This window comes from Canis lupus, chromosome 4, assembly GCF_003254725.2.
Source record: "Canis lupus dingo isolate Sandy chromosome 4, ASM325472v2, whole genome shotgun sequence".
NCBI lineage: Eukaryota > Metazoa > Chordata > Mammalia > Carnivora > Canidae > Canis > Canis lupus.
Genome location: NC_064246.1, coordinates 35335161 through 35353119, shown reverse-complemented (window position 1 = coordinate 35353119; position 17959 = coordinate 35335161). Strand labels below are relative to the sequence as shown.

General features: G+C 52.0%; 2 protein-coding genes across 14 annotated transcripts in view; one reads left to right on the top strand and one right to left on the bottom strand.

The window, feature by feature from the left end:
* Positions 1–440: 440 nt before the first annotated feature.
* Positions 441–17959, bottom strand: part of ZNF488 (zinc finger protein 488) — a 50216-nt gene continuing 32697 nt past the window's right edge. For 2 of the 9 annotated variants that reach the window (XM_049109110.1, XM_049109109.1), the window contains exon 2: positions 441–1741. In XM_049109110.1, coding sequence (XP_048965067.1) covers positions 622–1590 — 969 coding nt within the window. In that variant the 5' untranslated portion in view covers positions 1591–1741 and the 3' untranslated portion in view covers positions 441–621. Of the gene's footprint in view, positions 1742–4651; positions 4833–4854; positions 5238–5289; positions 5346–8577; positions 8687–11947; positions 12054–13169; positions 13312–13421; positions 13561–17959 lie in introns of those variants that run through there. The other 7 variants (XM_025434435.3, XM_025434438.3, XM_025434440.3 and 4 more) reach the window with 7 other exon arrangements.
* The window catches only part of LOC112651318 (anthrax toxin receptor-like), a 31137-nt gene continuing 26705 nt past the window's right edge, over positions 13528–17959 (top strand). For all 5 annotated transcript variants that reach the window (XM_049109104.1, XM_049109106.1, XM_049109105.1 and 2 more), the window contains exon 1: positions 13528–14220. In XM_049109104.1, the coding sequence (XP_048965061.1) occupies positions 13949–14220 (272 nt within the window). In that variant the 5' untranslated portion in view covers positions 13528–13948. The remainder of the gene's footprint in view (positions 14221–17959) is intronic.

Genomic DNA, 17959 nt, shown 5'->3' with positions numbered 1-17959 from the left:
CAGGTGATGCAGGAGGTGGAGAGCAAAGGTGGGGGTGGGGGCTCTGAGATGCCCCCTCCAGCTCCTTCCCAGCCACAGCCTGGGCTCTGTGCCCGAGGCCCTGCACTGACTAATCGGGACAGTAATAAACACCTGTGACTCGGTGATCACACCGCACCGGGTGCCATGCTATTTTCCACTCACCTGCCCACACGACCCTGACGACATCCCTAAGACACAGGTGTCACCGTCTCCATTTACACATAAAAAGTCAGGGCTCAAAGGGTCAAAGCAACGTGTGCAAGGGAGGGCTAACGTGAAATATCTGAATCCAGGTTTGCCTGCCTGCAAAGCCCACGCTGTGCCCAACCCGGCCCCACACAGAGCACGCAGGACGGTGACAGGAGCAGGCCCTCTACCCTGTGCCTCGCAGGCCCGGTGCCCCGGCTTAGCAAACCGTGTCACTTTATTTCATGACTTTATTCCCGTCTAAACACACACTCGCCAAGGGCTTCCTCAAACGATGGCCAAGGTGCCCATCCTTGACCCCCAGGGGTGACCACTCTGGCCACCCCCTCAGAGGCAGCACCGGCGAGCCAGCTCTGCGTCACTGCGCCCGTGGCTTTGCTCCTCGGCCAACGGCTAACTGTGAGAGGTCATGTGCCGAGAGAGATGGTGGCGCTCCTGGAAGTATTCATGGCAAATGGGACACATGAAGGCCTCTTCTCTCAACTTCTTAGAACTGGGGTCGGGGCTTGCACGCTCCTTTTTGTGGTGGGACCGCATGTGGAAGACCAGGTCGGAGGTCAGACGAAAGGACAGGTTGCACTTTGCACACCAGTTCTGGGTGGACAGGCCCAGGGAGGCGAACGTGGGCGGCAGCAGGGCCCGGGAGGCCGCAGAAGAGGACGAGGAGGCCGCGGGCGTCCGGGCCGGGGCTCGCTTCAGCCACAGGGTGGGGGCGCCCAGGAAAGCACTGCACACCAGAGCATTCTGTGGCAACGTTTGCAGGCCCCAGAAATCACCCACCAGAAGCTTAGGATTTGAAAGTTGACCCCAACCGGGGACGTCCACCGTGTTGATGAGTCCCAGCAGCTCTCCGAGGGCACCCGTGGGCCCGCCTGCCTGGAAGACAGAGGCTGGCGAAGGGCCCCCTGCCGGACACCTGGCTGGGGTGCGGAAGGCGCTCCTCTGCTCCCCTGGGGCTCCGCGAGGCCACACGGAGCCCTTGCTGCCAGCTGGACTCCTGGGGAGGTCCCGGGGCAGCTGCCGGGGACCAGGATGGCCTTTGGGGTTCGCATGCCCCCTTTCCTGGGCCTGCACACCCTCCGGCCTCTTCTTGAGCCGAGGCACCTCCGTGAAGGCGCTCGGCCCCTGTTCGCAGCACGCCCAGGCCATGGGACCCCCCAGTCCGAGTTTGCCAGGGGTTGCTGGCAGCAGCAGGTCAGCATGGGCCTCGTCCTGCCCCCCATTGCCCGCGGCGGCCTCAGGGTGCAGGTGGTTGGTTTTCTCCAGCAACACTGGCTTGCCGCCCCTGCCCGGCTCAGCTTCACTCAGCTGCCACCTGTCGTCAGCCGAAGCGCTCCGTGGGGTGCCCTTCCCAGCAGCCATGCCGACGGGCAGGGTGGGCGCCAGCTGACGAGGAGGGTGCTCCGACGACCGTCGGGCTTCAGGGCTCGGGGTTGTGGGGCGCCCGCCCCGGGCAGGAGCCGGAGGTTGGGTCCCCTGTAGGCTGGGCCAGCCCCACCTGGGCCGCAGGACTCTACACAGAGAGGAAGCAACAGCAGTGAGACGCGCTCCTCATCTCTGCAGGGTGCAGCCAAGGGGCCTGCAGCCCCCCCACCCCGGCCTCAGAGCGCGGCCCCCCCTTCACCTCCTGTGCCCTGTCAGGGCGGGCCCCGACCACGTCACGCTGCCACCAGGGCCGTGGCCCGGCAGCCCCTGCCCCACCAGCATGCAGGCAGCAGCCGCTGTGTCTGCGGGCGGCCGAGGTGCCCACCCAGTGGCTCCCACCAGGAGGCGTCTCTAATGTGTGTGGCCCGCGTTTACGAAAGCTTTCGTCTCTGCTCAGAGCGGTGTCGCGGCTCGGCCCCCCTATTCCTTCCACAGCATCAGACGTGCTGGGCGCTGCCCACCTGGCCCTGGAGCTCCCGGGCACAGGTGGCCAGCGCGTGAAGGCTGCACAACACACGCTCGGGCCTGCCAGGTGGGTCCGGGCGTGCGTGGCCCCCTGCCACTCCCGGGGGCAGCCCCTCCCGCCCACTGGGCCCTGCCCCGGGCCGAAGCCTGTCCCGTGTGCACTCGCCAGAGCCGTCCCCTGGGTCCTCTGGATACGAACGCGCTCCCTGCTCTGCGCACCTGTCAGCGTGCCTGGGTCCACCTGCTGGGCCTGCTCGGGGACACCAGCCTGCACTTGGCCCGGAGGCACCCGAGGCTCGTGGCCTTTGTGAGGGGCACTGTGGGGGGGCCGGGGGCGCCGCCGGGGGGGCTTTCCTCTGCCCTCTTCCAGCTGGTGCTTGAGACCAGGACACCGGCTCCAAGTCCCCCCCTCCCCGGCGGGCAAGCAGCTGTGGCTGCACCCGCCTCCACCGAGTGTCATGGTGGCACCCTCGGGCCACGAGGGCCTGACCACGGGAGGCCAACTCCCCCGCGTGAGGACAACCGGGCTTGTGGCGCAGGAGCATCGGGGGCCCAAGCGCCACAGGGGCCTGCCCTCGGCCAGGCGCCCACGCGGGGCCTCCATCCACCTTCACCGCTGGGAGCACAGGGTTACCACCGTCTCACAGGGGACAACGCGGGTTCTGGAAGCTAACCACCCTGCCCGATGGCCTCCGCGGCTCGGGGCGCAGCTGGCATGTGCCTCAACAGGGTGGCCCCAAAGCGCGCCCACATGGACCGCCCGGGGCCCTCCCGGATTCCCGCGGTGAGCTCGGGTCCCAGCGGCCCCTCCAGGGGCGCAGCCTCTCCAAGCGGCCTGGCCCAGCTCATGGGCAGAGGGCGGCCTGGGCAGCAGAGCTTAGGGACCCAGCCCTGCGCGTGCCCCTGCCCCTGCGGTGACCCGGCCCCGCCCCAGCCCGCGCCGCCCTCCCCTCCCCCTATGCGCCAGGCCGGGCCCGGTCACCTCCCAGGGCGGCCCAGGGCACAGGCGCCTCTGCTGCCCTTCCCGCCCTCACTGCACGCTCACACCCACTCACACACCCAGGGACGCTCCCACCCTCACATGCACACTGATATCTTCACACACATACACTCCTGCCCTCACATGCACGCTCACACACACACTCAGGTATGTCCCTACCTTCACGCACACACTCACACACACATTCAAGTACACTCCTGCCCTCGTACACACTCACACCTTTACACACACACAGGTACGTTCCTGCCCTCACATGCACACACCTTCACACACTCAGATACACTCACACCCTCACATGCACACTCACATTCACACACACTCAACGACGCTCCCACCTTCACGTGTGCACACACACACTCACACACACTCAGGTACACTCCCGCCCTCAAGTACACACACACACACACACCTTCACACACGTTCAGATATACTCACACCCTCATGTGCACACAGAAACCACACACACACTCAGATACACTCCCGCCCTCACGTGCACACTCACACACACTCAAATACACATACACCAACACACACACATACCCTCAAATACTTATACACACACCTTCCACCCCAATCCATCTCTTTCTCCCCAGCTGTGCCTCAGACTCCAGATGACATTTTAGAACCACACAACGTCCTTCCCAAGCCTGGGGGGCGTCCATGCTGCTGTCCTTGGGCTTGCTGTGCATGGCACCCCTCCACAGACAGGCCCACTGGGGGCCTTCACAGTCAGGCACCTCTGCCAACTGCGGCCACGTACACCCAGTCATCAGCAACGTCTGGAGCGCCCCGAGCCACCCACAGATGAACACTCTGCTTTCAGCATTCAAGTTTGGAACACAGCACCTTACTGCAGGATAACGTATTTACTACCATCATATAAGAGCGGAAGGGACCGCTTCCTGACTCTGCCAGCGCACCCAGGCCCGCGAGGCCAGAGGCTTCATGCACCTTATTGCATGGAATTTTCACAGAAACCACACAAAGGAAGCCGCACGATCCAACCCAAGGGCATTCATCACCAACCTGCCAAATGCCACGTTGCTAAGTGCAACGCTGCCTTCCAGCCTCATGTACCACTGTGGGTCTGGATCCTGCCAACTATTATATTACATATCCACCCAAATTCATGCGCCATCAATTGTATTATTCAAATCTTAATAATAACAATGGGACCAACAGGAAGGGAAAAAAAAAGGAAATATAATAATAATAATGAGGAGGATTAGGAAGAGGAGGAGAAGAAAAGGAGGAGACAAGGGTCCTACATTGGCTGAGGACCATGGGCATGACCAAGCTCCCTGAAGGTCACCTGTCTCTCACGTGTCAGCACAGCTGGCCTAAGGTCACTCAGGCAAATGCACACAATGTCCTATAACAAACACCCTGTCTGAGGCTCCAGCTAACTGGTCCACTCTATGACACTGCCAGATGGAAGCCTCTCAAAGCGGAAAATGACGGGCCTGATGTGGCCTGTCCCCGGGGAGCCCGTGCCAGCCCCAGATGCCCATCCCTTCCTGTCGAAGGACTCACGGGCCTTTCCCAGGGTCAATGTCAGACTCTAGGTCTCATCCAGCTCCAGGCTTCATGCACATCTCCTGTGATCCACCTCTCAGATGGCCTGTGCGGGTACGTGATGGCATCTCCGGGGTCGGGTCATGCCCTGGCCAGTGCGTTCTAGGTCAAGAACACAGCTGCTCGGTGCTGCCCCTCTCCTTCCTCCTATGTGGACCTACCACTGCCTTTGCACCTGGAGGATACACTCAGGACGTTCCATGGATCTATGCAGCCCTTGTTCTCCTTGCTCCCGTGCCTGTTTAAGGGACCCTTTGCTGTCCCTCCGCGCTCCTCAATAGCCTCAGTTCATTCTGGGCTCTCACCCCCTGACACCATCTGCTCGTCCTCGTCACTCTGCTGTGTGTGCCCTGAGAAGGGTTCTCTTGTCCTCCGTGGATCTTTTCAGTGTGAGCCCAGCAAGACAGCCCTCGGAGTCACACAGACATCTCTCAGTACCACCTCGTGGTCTTCCTATTGAAAGGACCTGATTTCAATACCAGACTCTCCAACATTTCTGAGTCCTTAGATCATGGGAGTAGAAGTGGCGATCTCTGAAACCTGAATCTGAGCTCCCCAAGGCACCATGGTGTCTCACCACATCCAGCCTTTCCTACCATGGGGGGATACTTCTTTCTCAGGCTGTCAACTTCCTGGGCCACCAGTGAGGATGCCGCTGACTGACACAGGAAGGGCTACATTATTGGAGATGAAGCCTCACCCACCTCACAATGTTGCAAACACATGTGTCTTTATTACCCATTTCCAAGGCACTGAGTACAGGCCCCGATCATCCCTTTGCCGGGGAGAACGGGCCACACTCTTCCATGGCACTTTCCTGTTGATGCTACACCCAGGCCGTGCCTTGGAATCGTCAGGCCTTATATCACCTAGAGGCTCTCACGTCAGATGCCTTGATCAAACCCAACTCTGCTCTTACCAATCCTGTGACCGTGGGCAAGGTGCTGGTCCTCTCTGCCTATCTTCTCATCTTAAAAATGACCCTTTCTAAAAAAGGATCACCTTGGGGCCTACTACATTGGTGGTTGGTAAAGACTAGATGAATTAATGTATCTAAAGTATGAAAGAGCCTGGCTCAATAAATGTTAGGTAGCATTAATTGATTATTATCATACTAGTGCAAAGAGTGAGAGTCAACCTTCTGGCTGCCTTTCCCCTACTCATGTGTTCCCAGAAACCTGTGCATAGTAGTGTTTAATGAGTGACCAAATGGCCTGCACATTTTCCTTCTTCCCCCTTCAGTCACACAAGACAGAGCTTTCAGCAAACAACTGGGCGACCTTCTTTTCCTAGGGTATGTGAAGGTAGTCTCCAATCTGTCAGCTGCCAGCCTCCAGCCTTTCAAAGCTGCACCTCATCCAGGAACTGGATCTTATTCCGGGGTACCATTTACACTACCAGCTAGTGCCTTTCTGAGTCTGCCTTCCTATTTAGGTAAAACAAACAAGAGCAGATAATACCTCCTGTGCGCCAATTCTTTGGTCTCCCTAGACCTCGGAGTCACTTCTCAGACCATTCTGGAAGGTTCCAGAGGATAATTATCCATCCACCCCTTCTACATATGGATCATGAGGTCTTAGGCTTTCCTGAGAAGGGAAATATGCATGCATCCTCCTAGCTCTGGAACCCTGAGAAAAGTGAAAACCGGAGAGCTATCCAGGCTTTCCTGGAGGGTGGCTGGTGATGCCACACAGCTGGGAGAGAGGAGAGCTTCCTAGCCAATCCCTACAGGCTCTATGTCCAGCTCTGCCTACACCCCATTAGCAGTGATGCCTGCTGTGTTCAAGCAAAACCACATGCAGGATTCCCAGGATGCAGCCAGACAGCAGGCCCATAATGAGGTCAGCTGGAGCCCTAACACATCTTGGCCTTGTAGACCAATCCTAGTGGCATCCTTCGGGGGATAGTCCGCGACTTGTATATAAAACTGTTCAGCCAGACTCTACCTGATGCCAATAATAGCATCATCTACTAAAAAGGAGAGATACAGCCTACCAAAAGAAAGAGAAGAAATTTAAAAGCATTACAGCTCAACACAAAAGCTTGAAAAAAATCTTTTTATTGTCATTTTGTTTTTTTTAAAAAAGTCATTTCCTGGATTTCTCAAAAAGAATCTGCTAAACAAAGCAGACATGATGGTCTCAAATCATTTGCATCCCTTTCATCCCACCTCTCCAGAATTCTGGTACACTGGAAGGGAGTGGTACAATGACTGAAGTCAATTTGACTCTTCAAGGCAGAAAACAGTTTCCCAAATCAAAGTTCCGTGCATATACTTAAGAATTTGCCCAACGTTCTTGATTTAAAACGAAAAAAATTCTTTCAGTAAACAGACTGCAATCCTCTTCCATCATATTTCATTTTTGTTTTCCTCTTGTGTGATTTATGTAATGTCACGTTTCCTTTTCCATAACTGAGAAGTCAAATGAACTGAAATATCATTAAAAATCATAGTAAACTAAAAGGCTAAATTACTCATTTAAAAAGCTTCTGGGGCAGCCCTGGTGGTGCAGCGATTTAGCGCGGCCTGCAGCCCAGGGCGTGATCCTGGAGACCCGGGACTGAGTCCCACATTGGGCTCCCTGCATGGAGCCTGCTTCTCCCTCTGCCTGTGTCTCTGCCTCTCTCTCTCTCTCTGTGTTTCTCATGAATAAATAAATAAATAAATAAATAAATAAATAAATAAATAAATCTAAAAAAAAAAGCTTCTGTTAGGTGGTAATTAATACCTTTAAAAATAAAAAGTTTTTTTTCATATTTTTGTGGTGTGTGTGCATGTGTGTTTGAGCATAGAGCTACATGTCATAAAACATCATAAAACAATGAAGTCATGTCTCTGACAAAATTACATTTTTAACGAGAAGCACAACGCTGCTTCCCTATACAATACTTCTGCTTTATTTCCCCAGATGAGTCAGATTCGTTTTTCCTAGATTTCATTACTTAGTATGTCTCTAAGAGGATCTTTGATACTAAGATGCACATTTTCAACTGCGGTCCTATCGAGTGGATACAAAAACATGAATTTTAAATGCCACAGTAATTGCTATAAAGACGCCTGTGTGATTCAGCAGGATTATGTACCTTAATTTCTGCTCATCAGTGGCATTGACAAGTACATATTTTGGAAATATACAGTGAATTTCACCTTTGAACTCTCACTTAACGGCCTGCCATGCAAAGCCCTGACGTCCCCGTTGTGTTCCCACCCCCACCCCCGCCCGCACCCCCACCCCCACCCCCACCCCCACCCGCACGGCCCGACACGACTTCCGCAGAGGCCGGTGCGCCCCGCGCCCCCAGCGTTTCCGCATGACTTAGCGTCCCGGCCGGCCGCTGTCTGTACCTATTACCGCAGGCAAACGTCAGGGAAACGGTTCTTGCCTCTCTAACCGCGCGTCCTCCGCCAGCTCGCCCCAGGTCTCCGCCATGCACAAGCAGAGCGCCCCTGTGTTTCCCCCAGACCCGGCTGCGGCCGCCCACGCGGTGCACGCGACCCGCCGGGCGAGGACGCGGCCCCACTGCCCCGCGGGGGACGGAGGGCGGGCGAGGGCGGGCGAGGGCGGCGCGCACCCTGGGGCCCAGCCGCAGGTCACCCCCGGGGAGACACAGCAAGGTAATAAAGGAATTCCTGGGGCGGGGAGCGCGGGTCGGGGTGAAGGGGGGGCGAGCGACGCACAGGCAGAGCCGGGAAAGTGAGCCCGACGGCGGAGGGACACAGGCGGGCAGAGGGGACAAAGGGCGGAGGCAGAAGGCAGGGCTCGGGGCACGGGCGCAGCGGGGCGACGGCGGGCGGGAGGGCGGGCGGCACCGCGCACCCACCGGGAGGGTCCGCGCCCTCGCGCCCCTCGCGCCCCTCGCCCGGCCCGGGAGGACCGCCTCACCTGCGCTCTCCCGCGGCGACGGCTGCTGCTCACGCGCGGGCCGCCCCACCGCTCCGCTCCACACGCGTGTCGGGACCCGGAGCTCGAACCCCGGGGCCGCCCCCGCCCCGCCCCGCCCCCGGACGGCTCGGCCCCGCCCCCGCCCCGCCCCCGGACGGCTCGGCCCCGCCCCCGGACGGCTCGGCCCCCGGACGGCTCAGCACCGCCTCCGTGGCGGGGCCCCGGGCAGCCGCCTCCACCACCCCTGGGTGCGGGGCCCGCGGGCCGCGGCGGCCGTGAGGGCTCGGGTGGGCGCCCCGCGCTCGGCTCCGCACCCCGCCCGCCGCGCCCTGGCGCCGAGCCTCGCCCAGATCTTAAGATCTCAGAGAAGAGCCCCGACCGAGGGCTGCGCCGGGGCCTCGGAGCCGCGGGGGCCGCCGCCGCTTCCCCCTCACCGCCCCCGGGACGCCGCGACCGGCCGTCGGGGCGCCGCCCGCCGAACTCCGCCCCTGACGCCGGCGCGGCGAGGGCCGTCACCTCCACGTCCCGGGGCTCCGCGCCAGCGCCCCGCGCCGCCCAGCGGACGGTGGGACGGGCCGGGGCCGGAGGGCGGGGCGGGGGCTTCTGGGGCGCTCGCCTGAGGCGGCCTGACGGGTCACGTCGGGTCACGTCGGGGAGCGCCCTGAGAGGGCGGGGCGCGGTCCCGGGCGCGGGGCAGCCCTGCTTCTCCTCAGGCCTCCGAGAGTCTAGTAAGTGTTGGGGGGCGGGGGGCGGCGCGGGGGCCGATGCAGGACGGAAGTTGGAACTTCGAACCTGGGGAGGGTCGGTCCGCAGACAAGCCCTCTGGTGCCCGTGACGTGAGACCCCAGATCCCCGCGAGCGTGTGTGGAGCCCCAGGGCCAGAGGCGGAGACGAGAATCTGGGGCCTGAGGTGGGTACTTCCGGGGGGAACACGGCGAAGATACACGAGTTCACGGCTGACCTGGGAGTATTTGAAAAAGAGTAGAATTAAACCCAAAGAGAATGAAAGGGAGGGTATTTTAGAGAAAGAAATACAAAAAAATAGTGAAATAAAGCCAAAGTCATTTGAAGAGACGGTTAACATAGATAATATCCTAATGAATTTGATTGTGAAACAAGACTGTGCTTCCCAATTTTTTTATTATTATAACTGCCCCCCCCCAGAACCTTTTTTTAAAAAAAAGATTTTATGTATTTATTCATGAGACCCAGAGAGAGAAGCAGAAGGAGAAGCAGGATCCCTGCAGGGAGCCCGACGCGGGACTCGATCCCGGGACACCCGGGGTCACGCCCTGTGCCGAAGGCAGACGCTCAACCACTGAGCCACTGAGGTAGGTGCCTCTTCCCCAAGAGGTCTTAAAAAATTTTTGTCCGTATAGACTCTCCCCCTCCATGAAATTTTAGTACCAAGAATTTATATATGTTTTAGAATTATAAACTGAAAGACTAAATTTCACCGCCCTTGGGGCAATATGCTCCCTGTTATGAATGCATAGAATAAGAAAAGACACGAGTAATATTAGTAATTTAAAAGATATGACTGGGGGCAGCCCGGGTGGCTCAGCGGTTTAGCACCTGCCTTCAGCCCAGGGTGTGATCCTGGAAACCTGGGATCAAGTCCCACGTCAGGCTCCCTGCATAAAGCCTGCTTCTCTCTCTGCCTGGGTCTCTGCCTCTCTCTCTCATGAATGAATAGATAAAATATTTTTAAAAAGATAAAAAATAAAAAGGTACAACTACAGAGAGAACAGAAACACAAAATTCAGACATAGTCTGAACACCCTTATACCAACACATGGAAACAAATGTCCCAACTTCCTAGGAAAATATGGTCCCTAAATCTGATAAGAGAAATACAAGCATAATATAATCCAGTGTGTTTGTCTGCTCAGACTGCCATAACAAAGTACCACAGAAAAGTTCTTCCTCTTATGACACAAGACCTGGAGGACGAGGGCCACATTCTTAGGACCTCCTTTAACCTGAATCACCTCCTTCCTTATAGGGCCTATTCCAAAGACAGTCACATGAAATGTTAGAGCTTCATGATATGAATTGAGGTCTGTGGACACAATTCAGTCCATAATGTTCAGGAAACATTAAATAAATGATATTGGTAGCTTAAAAAATTCTGACGCAGAAAATACCAGGCACAGATGATATCATACCAAATATACACAGAGCAGATTATTGGGATCATGTTGAAAGTATTTCCAAGAGGAAAGAAAGTAACAACCTGCCAAGCATGTATTCTGAGGTTATTATTACCTGATATAATACCAGTTAAAGACACCACAGAAATAGGAAATTACAGCTCAGCCTCACTCATGTTCATAGATAAAAACAAATTCTAAACTGATAGTAAAGTCAATCCAGCAGTGTTTACAAAAATTATCATGGCCAAGTTGGGTTTATTTATGAAATATTAAAATTGCTTTTACTCACATTAATGTAAGTAATCATATTAATAAATTACTGGAGAAAAATTATATTCACAAAATATTAGAAAAAGAATTTAGATAAAACTCAACACTCAGTCATAATTTGTAGCAAAGAAGAATAGTGAAACTGCCTAATTTGTTAGAAGATGTCCACAAAAAGCCTTCAATAAATATCATTCTTAATGGTGGTGTTTTAGAAGTATTCTTTCTAAAATTAAGAATGCCTCCAATCAAAGTTTCCAGTCATGTCATTGGAGAACTAGTCAGTCCAATGCTTTTTGGGTTTTGGTTTTTATAGAAACCAAAACAGCTCTACAGATATATTTTAAAGTAAGGGAGCTTAGCAAGTTAGGTGAATAATCAATAAATTAATAAATGTGTCCACAATACCAATTAACAGTTTAAGGACTTTATTTTTTTAAATGCCATTTATAATAGCAGCTATATGTATGCATGTAAATATATGTGTATATATGTATACATGCGTTAAATACATGTATGTATGTATATATACCGTATAGGAAAAGCACTTGGCAAAACAGCTTAAGATCTTCATAGGGAAATTTATATGAAAGGCATTTTAAAAAAAACAAATAAATGGAGACATTGGCATGTTCACCAATAGGGGAGGCCAGATGGCAGTTTCAAATCCTTTCAAATGTATCTGTATATCTGATTTATGCTGCCCCTCTAGGGCCTGCTGCAGAACTCTATATGTTAGATTAAGTAACCGATGCCATGTGTATCAAATTTGGCTAAGTTATCTTCTGGTAACAACCTTCCCCCATCTGACCAGCTTAAAAGCACAAACTTTATTTTCCATCCATATTTCTCACTTTCCCACATATACACATCCCCCCCAGGTTCCCAAGAGGGCACTTGACAACACAGTTGCTCAGGCACCAGGCTGTTGGGTCCATCTGAAATACCTGGATTCTTAAAGTTTCCATCCAGAGGTAGCACATGTAGTTAGCATCCGATGAACGCAAGTCCAAGCCCTCCGTGAATGTGACAGGGAAGCACAGTCCTTCCTTACGAGAGGAAAGGACAGCAAGGAAAAATAATAGTCATCCATACTATAAGAAATAAGTGTGGTGTTGACACTCGATATAAACCAATAGATGGATAAATGGAATGGATGAGAGAGCACAGAACCACATCCACACCTACATGGGACTTGCAACACATGAGAGGTGACTTGCAAATCATTCAGAAGAAGATAGAGTAGTCAGCAGATCGAAAAGGATGGTGTAGGGGCACCTGGGTGGCTCAGTGGTTGAGCATCTGCCTTAGGCTCAGGGCATGACCCCGAGGTCCTGGGATTGAGTCTCACACAGGGAGCCTGCTTCTCCCTCTGCCTGTGTTTCTGCCTCTCTCTAGGTCTCTCATGAATAAATACATAAAATCTTAAAAAGAAAAGAAAAGGATGGTGGTAAAACATATATGTGGGAAAACATGAAGTAAAATCCCTGGTACAAATCATACTTATTAATTACAATTAAATCAAAGACTTCATTGTGACATAAAATCTTTAAAACTCTTAAGATAAAATGTGTCTCACCTTAACAGGGAAGAATTACTTAAATGAAATACAAAATCCTACCAATCTTAAAAGTGAAAAACAAACCATAGGCCAAAAGAAAATACTTGCAGCAATTGATAAAGTATTAGTACCCCAAACGTATAAGCAATGCTAAAGAATCGATATAAGAAGCACGAACACCTGAATTAGAAAACGGATACAGGTAAGAACAAATACTTCACAAACAAAAGTGAGTGACCAAAAATCTCCTGAACAGAAAACCAATTCCACCAGAAATTATGGAAATGTGAATAAGACCGATGAGATGTCTACTGAATAGATAAGTATGCAAAATGTGACAATACCAAGTGTCCTGAAGGATGTGAAAAGGAGAAGCTACTATGCTGACAGCTGCATACCAATCTTATCAACTCCAAATATTGTTTAAGATATTCCATGTCCTTTTAAATACCACTCCAACAAAGAAAACAAAACCTCCAACACAAAGCTTTTTATCACTTGTAATTTTTATGTAATAAGTATTGAAAGATTTGTTTTAAGCATAGGATTTTTAGTGTATATCACTCTTGTGCATACAAAAAGTGAAGAAAATAAAACAAATCACTTAATGGATTTCTAAATGCTTTTTACTTCACATACTGACTTTTTGCAATCACTTTTGACTCAGAATTGTCTATGCCTGTGTTTTTTCCGCGAAGCAGGGACAAGCCCTCCCCACTCGGCTCTCTCCGCGAGTCTGATCCACAGAACCTGCGCACAGAGGAAACGATTCTCTTGTATGTCACCTGTCCGGGTGGCTTGTTACACAGCAGGAGGTAACCGGAATGTCCCCCATTCACAAAGGACTTTGGAATGCTTACATGAACCTTCTAGACCTTCTAGATCCTTCCATGCCCATGAATGACTTCAGTGTTCCCACGGATGACCATTACCATTCTGGAGCTACATAGTTCTTGACCTCCTCATCCACAGAGACGTCCTCATCTAAGCCACCTCAGCGGCCTGCTTCGAGTTATAAACAGGAGGGGTCTCGAGGATTAATGGCCACCTGGGGGGTTGGGATGAGGGACAAAAGGCGGCCTCGTCTTGCCGCCTGTCCAGAGATGCCAGGACTCCCGCCTGAGGCTGTTGGCAGGCAGGACACTGAGCAGAGCTGCAGGTCACAAAGTCACCATGCCAACCCTCCTACTCATCACACAAGGCCGCCTGCCCCGGGGCGCGGGGAGAGGGCCGCGCAGGTAGTGGGGCCATCGCTCCAGAGCCAGCCGCTTGCCTCTTGCGCCCCAAGGGCAGGTAGCAGGTGGAGGAAGGGCTGGAGGGGACAAGGCCCCAGGGCACAGGGGTTGGGGGAGACAGTGGAAGAGACAGAGGCCTGTGGTGGCCAAGCATGGCCAGCACTAATCCCATCCCTTCACCAGGAGAGAGTAGGGCCTCAGGGGTAGCTGAGAAAGTGGGAAGCAGCAGTCTCTGGGTACCAGCCCCTGCACTCCCTCTGCTGCTGCTCCTGCTGCTGCCACCTCCACTGCTGAGCCCAGGGAGCTTCCTACACCGCCTCCCAGCCTGGAGAAACTTCCACCAGGGCACCAGGCACTATAGGAGCAAGACAGAGAAGCTGAAAACCTGCGAGGGTGCCTTTGATCTCTACTTCATCCTGGACACGTGAGCAGCCCTCCCACCCTGACTCTGGGGTGCCCCTCAGGGCACTTCTGACCCCAGGGTCACTGCTTACATGAAGGGACTCAAGGAGACCCCAGCCTCTGGAAAAGGGGAGGTGGGGACAGTCTTGATCAAACCCAAGATAAGACCCTCTGCACGCCCCTTAAGCAGGGAGAGGGGCAGGTGATGGCCAGGAGCTCCTTCTGGGCGGTTATTAGAAACCTGCTGCTGGGTTTGTGTCTGTGTAGTCCTCTGCTGTGGTGCTTTTCCCTGGAGCGGACTCTCTTTGTGCTGGGTGCCAGGGAGATGCCCTGTCGCCTCGGGGGGCTCAGAGCGTCACTGCTTAGAAAGTCCTTGGCTTTCCCTCCAAGGCTTTTGCTTCTTTCCTCAACCACCTGGACACTGTGTCTCAGCTTGTGTGTGCTTTGGGACAGCTGGGTCTGACGGGTGTCATCCTGGGGAGCCGGGCTGTGCGCTAGGCACCTTGTGCCCCTCAAAGAAGGGAGGGGGTGGACTTGCCATGCTTGGAAAGATCGGGGATGTTGTCCTGGTGCCATTTCCCACTTGTCTGTTGGGTTGGGAATGAACTTTACGGGGTCAGTACTATCCGTGGTGTGACTGTGGGTGTGACTGAAGTGTATTTGGCTTCCAGAGCCCTTCCACTACACTTCCCTCATCCTCAAAACCGCCCCAGAATGTAGAGTAGGGAAGACCTTTGCATTTGCAATCTCCTGGGAAGGGGATGGGGTGTGGAGGTAGGTTGGAGTAGCCCCAGGGGGATGGGGGTGACAGGACTCAGGCTTCCCGGGTGCCCCGCTTGTAGCCCCCCAGGCTACAATGCCTCGGATTTCTCTTATGCTCCATGGAGGCTGATGACTAGGGAGATGCGTGCGCAGCCACCAGCTTCCAGCAGTAGCCGACAGAGCTGGGAGCCCCCCTGCCACTGGAATAAGTCCTTCTTCACTGTCCTGTGGAGGGACATCGGAGTTGTTCCAGGCAGGTCTTGCCTCATCGATGTAGAGGAGACGTTGATTTCTTTTTTAGGCTTTAGGGTTGGGGGTAAAAGACAATATGGGAAGCTGACAGACTCTGAGTCTTTGCAGAGAATGGCAGTGAATCCAAGGCTCCCTCTGCCTCCATCCTGCTATAATGCCCCGGCCACACACATTGTATCTGCTGTTAGGCCCAGTGTGGGCACAACCCAGCTGGAAAGGGCTCTGGGCACAGGTTGGGCACATGAAATAATATTGAGCACTTTCTACATAACAGCAATGTATTGAATACTTAAGCCTCTCAAAGCTTGGGAAAGTAGAATTTATTTCCCTATTATAGGGTAATGAAACTGAGGCTAGTGATTTGCTCAATATCAATCAAGCTAGTTTTCTGCAAAACATTAGACAATGGGAGATTACTCTCTCCTCTCTCCTAAGGAGAGTATGAAGTGGCAGGGACAAGAAGGGTTCCATTTTAAGAGGTGTTCAGAGAAGGCTGGGCTGATAGGCTGACGGTGAGATTGTACAGTGGGTGTTACTGAGCAGGGGTGGCTAAGTAGTTGGATCTTATTTTACAAGAATTACAGTTGAAGGGCCCAAGGGCAGACCCTTCAGGGAGAGCAGAGCTGGGGCTGGTGCAGCGATCCAGGGAGATGATGGTGTTGTGGACCAGTGGGGTAAGGGTGGAGGTGCTGAGTGGCCAGCTCTAGATCTATCTTGAAGAATCCAGACAAATTGGATGGGGGAACTCAAGTGTGGTTCTAAACTGGGGACAAAGGTAAGAGGGGAAAGCAGCTTCATCACTGAGTCTTCCTCTCCACTGTAGGTAAATGTTATGACTTCTATCACAGATGAGGGAGGGAGGCCACTCAGGGCCAGGAATGACCCCTAAAGCCATCAGACGGGAAGACATGGAGCAGGAATTGAAACCCTGGAATGTCTTCCTCCAAAGCCCATTCCAAAGACTCCTAAGGCTGGGTGGGTCCCTGAGAATCCCTGTGGTGGTCTTGGAGGCAGAGAGACCCCAAGGCAGCTCCCACATGTGTGGTATGGATGTGGAAAGAGGGCCTGAGGAGGAGAGAAGCAGAGCTTCAAGATTCATTCATTCTAAGGACATTGGAACTCTGGACATTGTCACTGTGGGCGCATTGGGGATGGGAGAGGAGCTCACAGCTGCTTTCCCTGGTGTTAAAAAATAAACTGAAGCACTTTATAATTTTTAAGAATTTGAGCACACATGAATTTGAATTAGGAAACACAGAAACCTCAGTTGTTAGGAATACTCCACTGACAGGATCCAGTGTCAAGGTGTATATAGAGAAGACGTGGAAACAAATCAAAGAACTTATTTGAATGATTATAGTTTAAGCAGTTATCTTAATTGGGAAAGCTTAATTGCCTATTTGTAATTGGTGCATATGCAGGCTTTCAAAGCATTAGAGCCTCCTCAGTCCAATGGCTCTTTGTGTAAATATTTAATAATTCCCCCTTCTTGGTCATCCTCTCACACAAGACAGACTAACCTAAAATTGGGTATTAGTGCTGCTCTTGGTTACCATTAGGGTTAAGCTGTTCGTCTCTTGTTGTGAAACTCATAGGTAATGAAGTCAGACACATTAAAAGAATCATTTTTGCTGTTCATCTATTCATCTTTTTTCCTGTTTCTCTAAGTGCAGTGAGACCATCTGATATACTGATAATGTTTGTGGACATATATTTAAGACCCTTGAGAAAAAAAAAAAAAAAAAAAAAAAGACCCTTGAGAGAATACAGCACACCAGGGAGACTACCATGCTATCAGGAGGATAATAGCAAGAGACTGAAGTATGTTCTTCATCATTTTTGAAATTTCTCCAAAAGAGTCAGTCTAGAAGTTGAGTTGGTAGTTCGTTACAATTCATTCAACTGATCTCTTAGTAATGAGAATAGGTCAGTTCTGTTAAACAATGATGTCTCATTCTCAGTGATAGTTTTGCAGATGGACACTCAAAGTTAGACTTACACTGTGCGAGTAGTCGGGTATTTAAGAAGAGGCATTTCTATGGAAACAAAAGAAAATGGCTTATGGTTGGAGCCATGGTTCTGGCTTATGGTTCTGGGTCCAGAGAGCAGCCAGTTGAGAAGATTTCCAGACATTAGGCTTCTAGATGTGGGCTCAAAGCATCTTGTATAATTTGAATGTCTCTGGTGATGTCATGGGGCGTTTAAGTGATTATTCTGAGTGACTTATTTGTGTTTGAGCCATTGTGTTGATTTCTGTGAGGTTTATATCAAGTTATTCAGCTCAGTTTACGGGGCTTTAGAAAAGGACAGTTTTTGATCTTTGTAATTTCAAAACAAAAGGGTGAAAGAAAATAAAAAACATTAGTTTGGAAAGTTGTAGACAGATATTGGAGGAAAATGGAAGAAATTAGGATCCATTTTACAAGTAAGTAGATAACACCACCTCAAAAACAATAAAAAGGTCTAGATTCTGATATCCATGAGAATGTGTTATTATTCTCTACTGAGTTTGAATTTTTCTTTCTACAATTGCCCCAATTTCTAGCAAAAATAATCACAGTAAGACTAAGTTGTTTGCAAAATCACTCTAGTCTCATTAAACTGGTTTGATTATTTGCATAAGTGAAGCAAGAATAGTGATTTTATGTGTAATCTCAAATATGGTATTCCAATGAAAACTTTGATGATACTTAAGGGCATATCCATGCAGTACTGAGTGTGGTATATTCTGTAACTCTAATGTCAAG